A 13,598-nucleotide genomic window follows, 5' to 3' on the forward strand; every position below is an offset into this window, starting at 1 on the left:
CTCAGAGCGCATTAGGGCTCCAAGATGAGCCTCGCCGCGGGACAGCGTGCCCCAGGGGGCGCCCCTGCCCCGGCCGGGGGCGGACTCCGCTCCAGAGAATATTTGACACGGGTCTGGCAGATAGACAGCCCGGTCATGTGTGATACCGAGCAGGAAACGGGAGGGGGGGCCTTTTTTCCGCTCTCTATCGACGCGCCTATAAGTATAAAGATACATTTATGATTTATGTGCCACCGTCTCACAGCACATGTGCACGGATGCCTCGCTTTTTATACCCGCCTAATGATACCCGGCTAATATCACATTAATGAGTTTCATGTGATAATAGATTCCAATTTTTCTATTACACTAATTTGCTTTGACGTAAATTGTTAAGTAGAAATGCTCGCGTGCGTCAGAGCCGATTTGCTCGGCCATTATCTATTTCAATTTGAAATGGTATGAGTTTGAAAATGGAATTTTAATACCACATAATAAGTTCGGCTTCGGCGGCTTAGTGGCGGTCAAACTTTGATTGGCGTCCTATCCCGGGCTTTAATTAATGTCCGCCAAGACCTCACCTCGGGCTAGACAGGGACAAGAAAAGCGAGACGAAAAGAGACGACTACTTTTCGTTAATCTATAACAAGAACGAAAGAGCTTTCAGAACACTAATCAATCACTTAAACTTTGAACTTTATTGGGTAGGTACCACGGCTGAAATTGGAAGTCGCTTGTTAATCGACTAACTCCTACTTAGTTTTGAAGATAGGAAATGTTGCCAGTTAATCAGGTTGAAGTTTACAAGTAACGGGGGAAATTTAGAGGTCCAAAGTCAAGGAGCAACTTGTGAGGGAAAAGTTAGTTGGGAAATGAAGGATTTAAGCCAGTGGAAATGAAATGTGACGCGTCTAGAGTGTACTACTGGCGACGTTCACGACAATTCTTTGCAAGACGAGCACATAATATGTATAACGTACGACTATAACAGGTACCTATAGGTATAGTGAGCACACTGCACATGGACCCGTCTCTGTGGAAAACCAGACGTTTTCACAACTAGCTAAACAATGTAAAAAATGTATAAATGAAAGTAGATGTTTCTCCAAAAGTAAATGATCTAAAGGCACTTTCAGCCCGGCCATTTTGCATTTGACAGTAAGGGTCCTAATTTTATTACTTTACTTAGTGGCAGGGCCTTAAATATTGCCTTAAACGTATAAAATTAATAAAAGAATAAGGTACAGCGGGACAAATCTCGACTGGGGGGCAAATGTAACTGGTCAAATTTTTCATGTTTTACAATGTTTGCATTATTAAATACAGTGTCCAACGGGTATACATATATGGTAGGGTAGGCGTGTTAGGTGGATACATGTAGAACTCAACATCATATTGTAATAATGGAAAAAAATTGACTAGTTACAATTGCCCCCAGTCGAGATTTGCTCCGCTGTATACCTTACACATTCGTATAGGTAATAAATATAATTTATATAATATTACCATCAAAATGTTAATCTTCATTATTTTCATTAAACTGGCAACTCTAATCACAACCACAGTCAAAACTACAGCACGTCAATGTGTGAGTAACATCTCGTATGACGTGAGCCTGTGTGAGTCGACATGTATTAATGGGGTTGGTGGATACGGACGTGGGTGTGCGTAGATAATTATAAGATCGTAATGGTTTTTTAATAAGCTCCCAATTTTTTTTATCCCACTAGTTACTACACTTGGCATGTATAATCTAGTTTTTTGTCTCCACATAAGAATATCGCTTTTTATGAAAATTGTAGACGACTAATGTGGTTTAAATTGCATGTTTACAAATTGCATAGCGTTGCAAAAAAGGCTAATTATATGAATATTTACATGATATTCACTTATCCCTGGATACTAAGCAGTGGAGGTCTTATTTGCTTTAGCGCCATCTATGCGAGAGTAGCGGAACTTTAAAGTTAGTAAAGTTAGCGTACGCCACACTTCGCACTCAAAGAGTTTACTTTATGAGACGAAACTTTGAAAAAATGCCTCTAAATTAATCAGATCCGTGGAAGACGGATAAATCAAATTCCATATCAGCCTAAAAAAGGCTAGAAAAACCAAAAAAACACTTTTGGGTTTTTAATCTTTTGCTGTTTTTACTACTACATACTTATTGGCGCACCGACCCAAAATGAGTCTTGGCCTCCGACACGAGTGCACGCCAGTTATTTCGATCCTTAGCGACGTCCCTCCAGTTTTCTGCTTGAAGATCGTGCAGATCCGCTTCAACGGCATCAACCCAACGATATCTAGGTCGTCCACTTGGCCTCCGTCCTACTGAGAAACCAAGGTATGCCCTTTTCGCGCCACGATCATCCTCCATTCTTAAAACGTGGAAGAGCCAACGGAGACGATGGGCTTTAGTGTCGCCGACGATGTTAGGTGCAGCCACAAGGTATTCGATTTCGGCATTTTTGAGGAGCCTAAAACTACCTTTGCTATTTTTACTAACACAAAACCAGCAGGTAGATAGGTACAGTACAGGAATGTATATTTTAAAGCCAGTCCCGACGAGCCTAATCCAAACAAAACACCTAGCTATCTAAATTCAGCCGTCCCTCACACGAGCGTTCGAAAACCGAGACCAAGTTCCTAGCCGCATCATGTCGTTACATTGAGAAAATTGTTACCACCAGCTCCATCCTTTAGGAAATTTATTAGAGAAATAATATTATACATAGCCTATTATTTATTAAATTATTATTGAATTCTAATTGTACATTATGACATTGTTTTAATATTTATTTGGTATATTTTAATTGTATTTAAATTTGATATTGTTAATTAATTATTGATGTATCATTTGTAACTTATTAATAGTCATTAATGCATGTTAGACACTAAGTAATATATAATGCCAATTAGCACGTAAGGTTAATCTGTCAGTGCCAATTGATTGGAATAAATAAATATGAAATAAATATGAAATATGAAAATTCCCTTTCCCGCGTTACCGTAAAAATATCAAAGGACAAAAATGCCATCCGTCAAAGTCACGCGTACTACCAAACCGGAAACTCGGTACCGCACAGAATTAGAAATATATTTTTATACTTCAGTCCCCTCCAAAAAAGTTTATGCAAATAATAGCACATGTAAATACAGGGGGAAATCGCTTTCTTAGTCTGAATAAATAAACATTTGGGGTTTCTTTTCTTGGGGCAGATTTCGTAAGAGCGACGAATTAATGCGTAATCTAAGATGACGTTGTTTGCGGATAAGTAATAATGTATTTCAATGGGGACTGGATTAGATAATTATTTTATAATGACACATTTTTACGATTCTAAGATAACTATCTGCATTAAGGATAGCAAATAAATACTGGACAAAATTGTAGGCTAATTCCATATTTTTAAACAATGTCGCTTTCGAAGTCGGTTTCGTCCAAATTATTTTGATTGTCACATAAACTTATTAAGCATTTTATGATTTCGTGTTTTAGTTTCATACAGTTAGTCGTTATTTATTCGAGTCGAAAGACTCAAAAGAGCACAAAGCACATCCATGACAGGCTATATCCGGGAAAATCGAGAAAAATCGCGCCAAACCAATCTAGAATTCTTATTTCAGGAAGAATCAAGTTAGGGAAGAATGGCAGACGACATTGATGCGAGGCACAAAAGGCGGGACCAATCTAACGGTGCATTTAGCCATTTATCCACATTGTTACATAATCGATCAGGGGGCAGATTTTTTCATTTTGTACGCAAGATTGAATTGTTTTGATAAGAATGAGGGTGTTTGTAGTAAAGTATCTTAAAGTCTTGGGAATTAGGCGAAATCCTAACAGGATACTAGTTACATTTCATTAAACACTTTATTTTACCAAGATGGCCAAGTACATAGGAACCAAACTGGGCAATTGGCCATTATGTTAGTTTAGTACTAACTTTAGAGGGTTTGTAGGTAATAATTAAGTATCTTTTCTTGTGTTGCCTTAGTTTGATTAGCTTAGTTTCTGACTAAACCGAGGTTTTTGATGTCATATTATGAATTTGATTACTCTAATCTTATTTCATTATTTAAAATGAATAGGAAGAAAATCTATGGCATTGTTAAATGGCGGTCCAAGGGCTTCTGCCATAACAAAAAGCCCCGAAAATCGTATTAGAAACAATCCGACCGCCATAATAAATACGGCTATACATACGCCCTCTATTCAGCCTCTTTCAGCGCAAACGGGGGAAATCAGGAGCAGGCTCCAAAACAAATTCTCACATTCAATCATCGGTTGTTCACAAAGGCTTGGAGGCTGATAACTGTACAATGAAATGTAACAAGTCGTCTGTTCCCCATTGTGTGACGCGACCTAAGGGGGGCGGGTGGGGGGCCATTATATTTCCATTTCCACCTCGATTCGCGGACTTATCGCGGCCTACCTCGGACTAGGTGAGTCTATCTTTCTGTACCGTTGGGCAGGGTATACGTCATTTGTTTGGTAAGAAATGAGAAATGGAATGATATAAATTATCTTTGTGTCTGAGTTTAATCAGATATTTAGCCCAATTATTATTGATAAATTATAAAGATAATTCCAGTTTCCAAAAACAATTTTTACTAACTCAATATTTTTAAAGGTTGTGTAAAAACCTGGTCGGCAACGCGCATGATGTAACAAAAAGTTCCAGGAGTTGTCTGGGTCATTTATGGGCCACGTTGATTGGGCTGTATGCTTGTTTGCCACAGAAGTGGTAAGTAGGTAGGTATTAAAAGAGGCAGTAGTATTTTTTGATAGATGCCTAAGATTTACATCATCATCCTCCTTGCGTTATCCCGGAATTTGCCACGGCTCATGGGAGCCTGGGGTCCGCTTTGACAACGAATCCCAAGATTTGGCTGAGGCACTAGTTTTACGAAAGCGACTTGCATCTGACCTTCTAACCCGAAGGGTAACTAAGGCCTAGTTACCCTTTCGGGTTATTGGAATGCCTAAGATTTACACCACCCAAAAACTCGATCAAAACTATTGGCTATTTCGCGTCAGCAAAATAATCCATTATCTCATGTAAAATGCATCCAAAAACCATATAACATACCTAAAACACGGATCATTATTAATGGCCATAGGATACACCAGAGGAATGATAAATTGCTCATCCGCTTCAAGCGAGACAGCGAATCTATTTTTAAGAGCATTGCCATTGGTCGGGTTTTTAAGATGGCAACCGATTTTGGAAGACAGATGGGCGAATGGTTTCAAGTGGATATGGCTAACGAGAGATGGTAAGTGCTACTGGGTTCTAAGACTTGAGTTTGAGTGGAGTACATCTTTCATGCGTAAACTATCTGGTGTGGGATGGGAGATACTTTAGTTCGAACGATCAAACGATCTGAAAAAATATTTGTAGTTTTTTTTTGGACCCACATCTATGAAACAAAAGCATGTAGTAGTAATTAACTCTACTGCACACATTTTCTAAGAATTACCATTATACTTATATGTTATTATCAACATTTGCCTACATTTATATGATTATTGTAGTTTTACTTACTAGATAGTGTTAAAATATGTATTAATATTTCCGCTGAATTGTAAAACATGCTGAGTACACTTGTTTTGGATCTCGTGCTAGTTTTAAGCCACTTAGCATAAGATTTAATGTTATCAAGATTTTGTACGAAATCTGTTTGGTGTACCTAATAAAGTAAAAAAAAAAAAAAAAATAGGTAATACGTACCGTACGTTCAGTAATACTATGCTCCCATTTCTATCCATTATGTTTTATTTTGAGTTAAGAGAAATTGGTTTGTCAGGATCCTAGCAGATAGAAATCTGTGACCTCTGCCTACCCCTCTTGGAAAAAGGAGTAAGTATATGTATGAATGTTTAAAGAGTCTGACTCTCTCACTACTTACACCCACCAAATATTCTTTATGAATAATCATTTAGAGTAAAACATCTAAAGATGATCATCATCCTCCATGCGTTATCCCGGCATTTGCCACGGCTCATGGGAGCCTGGGGTCTGCTTTTGACAACTAATCCCAAGATTTGGCGTAGGCACTAGTTTTTACGAAAGCGACTGCCATCTGACCTTCCAACCCGAAGGGTAACTATAGGCCTTATTGGAATTAGTCCGGTTTCCTCACGATGTTTTCCTTCACCGAAAAGCGAATATCAAATGACATTTCGCACATAAGTTCAGAAAAACTCATTGGTACGAGCCGGGTTCGAACCCGCGACCTCCGGATCGAAAGTCACACGCTCTTACCGCTAGGTCACCTAAAGATATTAAAGCAAATATTCAACCTACTAATTTAGCCTACGTCACTCGTGTCCATCAATCCTTCAGGACCGCGAGGCATGTCAAACTAGACACAAACTACATCACAACCACTTAATAGTTGCAACAAAGTAGTCACTGAACATGTACACCAGATGCTGAGAGCTATTCTCGTGATGGCTGTACATCAAACTCACACAATCATAATCTATCACTGCCTCGTCATTAGAAACGAACTTTCAATTTAATTTTAATATTAATTAAAATGCTTGGCGTAGTAGAAAACATAATCTTAATGTACTGCTGTATAATATGTTGGAGCGGCTGAAATGCTTATAATCTGAGCACGCACTGTGCACAATATAATACCTTACCTATCTGTTGCAACTAACTCAATAAGAACTGACTTATCTAATCCATTGCCGCGTTTGCTCCATAGTTAGTTGGTGCGTATTGAACAAACGCGGCAATGGTATGTGAATTGCTGGCAATTGTGTTGCCCGTGTACTTACCTAACAGCACCGTAGTGGCGAGTCTTTCGCGCACAACTACAAGAAACTCGAATCTTGTTCTGTCAATTATAAGCACCATGTGGAAAAAGTATGATGCTTCCAGAGTTACTGTCTTTCAACTTTGAGTAGCAATGGGAAATATGTAAGGTACAGCGGGTCAAAACTTGACTGGGGGGCAAATGTAACTGGTCCATTTTTGCCATGTTTTACAATGTTTGCATTATTAAATAGAATGTCCACCGGTTATATGTATATGGTAGGCGTGTTCACTGGATACATGTAGAACTCAATATAGCAGTTCTCGAAAAGTTTGTACATAGCCACGTCAGCAAATTTTAATTGATTCTATTTTGTTACCAACATTTAGTGATATAAGTCGACTTTCGTAAGATATATACAGGATAATTGTTATAATTAAGAAAATATAGATACTAGAGAGCCTTAATGACCAAATAACAAGGAATAACAAAGGAATAAAAATAACAAATTTAACTTTTTTCTTAATTTTTGTACAAACTTTTCGAGAACTGCTGAATAATGGAAAAAATGGATTAGTTACAATTGTCCCCCAGTCGAGATTTGCCCCGCTGTACCTGCCTTAGTCCGTATGAAGGTCTTCTCATTTACATTCGTCACCTTCGATAATGTTATTATAATAGATGCAAATTATTCCCACACATTTCTATATGTACATACATAGATATATTTGGACGATATCGACCGATAGATAAACTATACAGGGTAGATACGTATTCAGTGACACGGGTCCAGACAGAACTTCGTAGTTGGCGTAGATTGCCCTGAAGTAGGGATAGCAACACTGTCAAACTATAATTAAATTTATGCGTCAACATTAATTAAATATCTATTGTATGTCCAAGAGATAATTGTCATTTGAAATTAATCTACCGTGATCAAAACATTGAGACAATGTAGCGCAGCCACCAAGTGAGAGATTAGTTTCTAAGACATTAGTTCAATAAATAATTATAGTATGAATTTTCTGAGATGAACGCGAAACGCTTTTGCCGTAATCTGTTAAACAAAGGCCTTTGTTTCTATTATTCACGGCGGCTAGCTCCCGTTTCCACAGCACGTGCTAAGTCTCAGTGTAGTTAAAAAGCAACTATCATGATAGCGATAAGGTTCAAATTTATTAAACAGTTTGCAGTATGCAGGTAACTTTTTTTGAAGATGACAAAACGTGTTATCTCCGAAAGGGCTTTTTATGGATTTGAACCTTATTACTATCATGATAGTTGCTTTTTAACTACACTGAGACTATAGCACGTGCCGTTTAAACGGGAGCTAGCCGCCGTGAACAATAGACACAAAGGCCTTTGTTTAACAGATTACGGCTAAAGCGAAAAATTCATCTCAGAAAATTCATACTATACTACTTATGATAACTTTTTAAACACTACTACGTCGGTGGCAAACATACGGTCCGCCTGATGGTAAACAGTCTCCATGCATATGGGCACCAGCAACTTGAAAGTTGTTACAAGCACGTATTAGCTGTTCCTAACACTAATGTACGCACCTCTTTTCTTTGCACTTTACACTAACTATCCTTATATAGTTCAGGCACTATTGCACTCAAAAAATCTACAAGTATATAAAAATTAAGTAGACACAACAAGACAACAACGTAAGAATAATTTAAACTACTTGAGCACTGCAAAATAGTTCCCGGCACTTCGAAATACCGCGGCGCAACTACGCTCGAGAACTAGCAACTCCTCCAGCGCAATTTGAATGACCTCGCCAATTACAATAGAATCCCTAAATCAGGCGAGCCACCATAAATCAGTTCTCAGACAAATTCAAAAACAGTAGGAGACGGCGTACCTCGGCTCATTGTTCGATCGGTGGCTAAACAGAAGGTGAGCCATTGTACTCCAGAGTTGTAAATTTCATGAAAAGTGAAATTCCTTTTGAATACCACTTCGACCCATAAAACATAATCCCGGAACCGGCATTGTTTCTGGCACTTATTGTTTCACATCAATGCGAGCGAAATTTGTCTCCCGACTTGCGAAACGTTTTTGCTAACCCTACATTGTGCAAACTTGCAGAAACTAATTGTATTAAACGCCACCGGAATCCGCTTTTACTTTTAAACTTTTTGCAGACACCTGCCGCTGCAATTCTGGGAATGTGATATCTAATTTTATTAGTTCAAAACCATGAATCATAATTACGAAATCCTATCGGTTATCTGTCATTTGCCGCAGTTACGAAATGTTAACGGAAAACGATGCAGTAATTTTCGAAATTACACCTTAGCTCTCTACAATCTGACAGCCAGATTATAGGCAGGTATCTTTTGCTACAACTGTTTAGTAAGGTGTGCTACGAGTGGCGTAGCATTTCGTAGTTACTAGTTAGTTAAGACGCATATACATAATACGTTGATATCCAAAGATAATAAGACATCATGCATAATATAATCTACATTATCGACTCTACTCTCTAAGATAGGCACACTTTATTGCATTTAACACTTTATTACATGTATTTTGCATAGTTGTAGTTAGTTCTTTGTTTCTTCTTGTAAAAGTTTAACATAATGTTAGTAATTAGTTACCCTAAGTTTAGTAAGTGTAGTAATAGTTCCATTATACTTAAATGTTTTTAGTGAGAGCTGTTTAGGAAATAAGCGAACGTTTTACTGTGTGTTTGAAACATTGTCTCCTGCTCGTTTATTTCTGTTTGCTTTCCAAAAAAAAAATTAAAATCTTTGGATACCTATGTCTAAATAATATATCAAGTTCTCTAGCACTTTTTTTGTATCGAACTATTCTATTTAGTAATTGATGTGTGCTTTTGCACAAGAAATGGCAAATACTATCTAATGGTAGGTAAGTATAAAAAATTGGTAGTGAACTTACCAAATTGACTTCTCATCCAGGGGTAGAGTGGACTAGGCAGCGATGCGTTGGTGTTAGGCGGGGGCTGCTGGGGGGGAGGCTGCTGCGCATGCATGGGCTGCTGGTGCATGGGCGGCATCTGCGTCTGGTGCTGCATGTCGTCCACGGGGTACATGAGGTGCTGCTGGTGCGGCACCGCGTGCTGCACCATGTGCTGCTGCGAGTGCATGTGGTGGGGCATCTGCTGCGCCTGCTCCAGCGGCGGGCTGCCCGGCACGCCCGCCGGCGCCGCCGCCGCTTGCAGCTTACAGGACGTGTACGCCGGCGTCGCTTGGTGACCGTTCGGCCCGTACCCGTCCTTGGGACCCATGTGCCCCATCTGGGACGGACTGTCCGGTCGGTAGCCGTTTTGCTCCATTTGAGGATAGTAACCCAACCGGTCGTAAGGTGGAAATCTAGGGTAGGGCATCCCCGGCGCCGGTTGGGCCGGGTAGTGGTGCTGGGCTGGCCGTAGCTGCTGGTCGCAGCCGTCCATCTCGTGCCCCTGCTGCGGCACCGCGCCGTAGTGCGCGTGCGCCTGCTGGTGCTCATGGCCGCCGTTCCGCATATCCGGCATGTATGCGTTGGAGAAGTATGCCATGTTATCGCAGCTGTTGGCGCTCATCGCGGGCCCGCAGCCCGCGCGGCTCACGTCCGTATCTTCCGTTGCAGATTCTCGGCCACCCGGGCCGACACTATCACCGTTCGATCACCACAAAAACACTTCGGATTCCATTCACTACACGGGCACGATCGATCTCACTTGCGGCTCACGCGGCGGACGGTGTCTCCTCATCGGATCCTCGGCGAATCTGGAAAGGAAAGGTTAACGCACTTAGTCGATCTATTATTAAATTATTTTTCCAATGGTCAGGTATCGAGAGCCGATTCTCGATCGATTGTTTGCTTTGGCGAGCTCGCGACTACATGTGCCAGAGTCAACACTCCGCCGCCTGACGGCAGACACAGACTGACACGTGTCCTAAAGCTGGGACACACACGAAGACATAAAACCTCATATGTTCCAAGTAAAACGCCTATTAGCGACAACCTGTCTGATACGGGCCCCCGTTTACCGCAGATAACTAAGCGGCACATTCTTAGAAACGCGAGTCAAGTTCGAAGTCCGTCTTTGTCTGACTGACGGAACACCGTCTCCGAAAATGAGACAGGGATATGACATAGTGTCACGTCTCATACATGTGGCTGACCCGCCGTCATAGCCTCGACATTTCCCAGCAGTTGATGGAGCATGAGTGACAGCCACGTTTGGCCCGACGACATAACTTTACCCGGACGTTAATTTCTGTAGCGAGGCTAGAGTCGCCATAACCTCGGCGTTATCGTGGGATCTGGTCCAACAGGTTTTTAAGTACAAAATTTATTGTGTACGTGCTTTATGTGACAGCTACCAGAATTTACCAAGTAGCTAGTACAAAAAGTATAAGCACGCAAATGTACCGTCAGTTTACTTTACGCAGAAATACCTTGTTATGTTTGGAGCGATGTCATCTATTGCGGGAATTTTGGGACAACACGGCAAAGTCACATCAAAGTGTTTTGGACATGGATTGTTACACTTATGTCAAAAGTAAAAAATCCATACAACACATTGCTGGAGTGGTGCCGCCCCTTGGGCCGGCGCAAGTTATTTAAAACCCAAAGTTCAAGCTTCATTAGCGCCCGTTAATGATGGCGGCGACTCTGAGACAATGTTCCTACAGAAAGCATGCTACTGTTTATTTCATAATAGTGACGTGGAAAATCAAACGAAACATGTTTAACATTATTTATTCCTACACATTAAACTTGAAATCATACAAGACGTTGGCAAACATATGTACACAGATTGATTGCTGTTTTCCAAACGCTTTGAAGTAAGTTTGTGAGGTAGCTAACGCTTTGAGGTAGGTAGGTAGTACTTACCTACGGGAACGTAGATGATGAATTTCACATAACAATGATTAAAGCCATGGGTACTGTCTAAAAGTCTACAGATTTATTCATAAGCCACAACTCCCCAGCTACCAACCAAAACCATGGCTAGATATTTCGTAAATTTGCATGTTGAGGGATGAACAATTTAAATTTACGATTTTACCACCCTCCACGCGGGACAACCCTCACGATTTTTTTAATTTTCAATTTCCATTTGCATTCCACCAAGTAGATTGGACACACCAATCTGCAAATACCTACAGCGTAGGTACAGACGGCCGGCTGATTTATGGCTTTTTGTTTATTTGAAATGCCTCGTTGTCTTTTTAATTTGTATTGGAGCAGTGCAAGAAATGCTCATTGGCGTAATTACATCGTGTTAAATTGCAAAAACAACAGAAAAACGGGTATACTTAGCACGAAGTGAAATCATGAATCTGATATGTTACCTACTCATGTTTCAATTCATAGATTTTTTAGTTCAGTATCAATTCGCATAACTTGAAAATTAAATTATTATCATTCTGATGTTCCAAATCCAGGCTGACTCATGCTTAGTGTTCGTAAACAAGACACAAAAACCCGTTAGGGGTAAGCACTTAAATTTAAGACTGGCCGTTAAATATTTCGAGCACAATCTCGGTTACAGTTTTTAATCTTTAGAACACGGACTAATGTTCTAGTCCGCAATTATTACCGGCTGATAAGATCTCGTGGTTCAAGGAACATGTCTTTAGCGGCGCGGGCGCAGGTGAAATTAACAGTCTCACGTGATTTTGATAATTTGATAACGGACGACCGCTTTTGATTTATTAGGGGTCGGTTCTCGGACACTTGTTCTCATGATCTTTGAGGGCCAACTGTTATGGTTTCTCCGAGTTTTCTATTTTTTTTTTAGATATTTTATAACTGTAAATGCGTGTTTAACACAGAACCGTCATGTCAACTAGATTATGGAGCGACGAAACACGACGTCAAATAAAAACTATCAACGGGAAATAAATTGAAGCGTTTTATATATCTGCTGAATGAATTGTTTACATATTTTTTACATGACACTAAACCCAAATTTATTCGCTCAATTTCTTTTATTTTACAAAAATCAGTTTTATCAGTTTCATTGAGGAATCAGGGCGTTTATATCATTTGAAATAGTCCAAGAGACGTAAAAATTGTTAATATATTTGATAACTCGTCGTTCATCGTGTTAAGAGTCTGGTCGATAAATCAACTAAAATAAGGCCGTGTAATAGACTCGCGGCCAAATTAAAAAGAATATTAATATGATTTCGCGTAAGTCGGGCCCGGTAGTTAATCACGGGATGATCAAAGGGGGTATTTCGGGAAATTCCCAGCGCCTGTATTTATCATTTCCACTATTTGTCAATTAAAGAGCTATTGTGGGAGCACAAAGTGGTTCTGATTTATTTGTGTATCGGTCCTGGAACGAGCTGCCGGTGGAAAGAGCACGGAAACTCTTTCTTTTATTTACGATCAGAATAGTAGTTTGATGTAAAAACTTTAGTGTGATTATTAAAAGATTATTACGTGATTTATTTTTATTACATTTTGCCTCTACGCTATTAATTTCAAGACCCAAATTAGATTTAGATTTTCTTACTTTTAGTAATCCTTCTATTGTCTATAAATCAATAATAACTTGAGTGTTCAGACTACCTTTTACCTATTTTAATGTAGTCTACCCTTGCTATCAAACATGAGATTTGAATCAAGTCAGCGAAGAACAACCAACTTTTATAGAACAGTGAAAGGGTGGTCCTATGTTTGTACATTTTACAAGAGTAGTAGTACCCCTAAAGAAATTAAAGGATTATAGAATGTGTCCTCCAAAATGATGCGTTGAAATATCAAGTCCAACCTTTAATAGCATGACAATACGAGCCAAATCATACGTCTTCGTGAATGAAACTTATACAAGTTAGTAAAAACGCATCTGTATCCGCGGCTTTGCTTTCAAA

General features: G+C 39.7%; 1 protein-coding gene across 6 annotated transcripts in view; it reads right to left on the reverse strand.

Annotated features, from left to right (window-relative positions):
• LOC125236104 (homeotic protein antennapedia) overlaps positions 1-13,598 on the reverse strand; it is a 253,715-nt gene that overhangs the window by 13,148 nt on the left and 226,969 nt on the right. For all 6 annotated transcript variants that reach the window (XM_048142831.1, XM_048142827.1, XM_048142817.1 and 3 more), the window contains one exon: positions 9,664-10,493. In XM_048142831.1, the coding sequence (XP_047998788.1) occupies positions 9,664-10,306 (643 nt within the window). In that variant the 5' untranslated portion in view covers positions 10,307-10,493. The remainder of the gene's footprint in view (positions 1-9,663; positions 10,494-13,598) is intronic.

Source organism: Leguminivora glycinivorella, chromosome 2 (genome assembly GCF_023078275.1).
Source record: "Leguminivora glycinivorella isolate SPB_JAAS2020 chromosome 2, LegGlyc_1.1, whole genome shotgun sequence".
Classification (NCBI taxonomy): domain Eukaryota; kingdom Metazoa; phylum Arthropoda; class Insecta; order Lepidoptera; family Tortricidae; genus Leguminivora; species Leguminivora glycinivorella.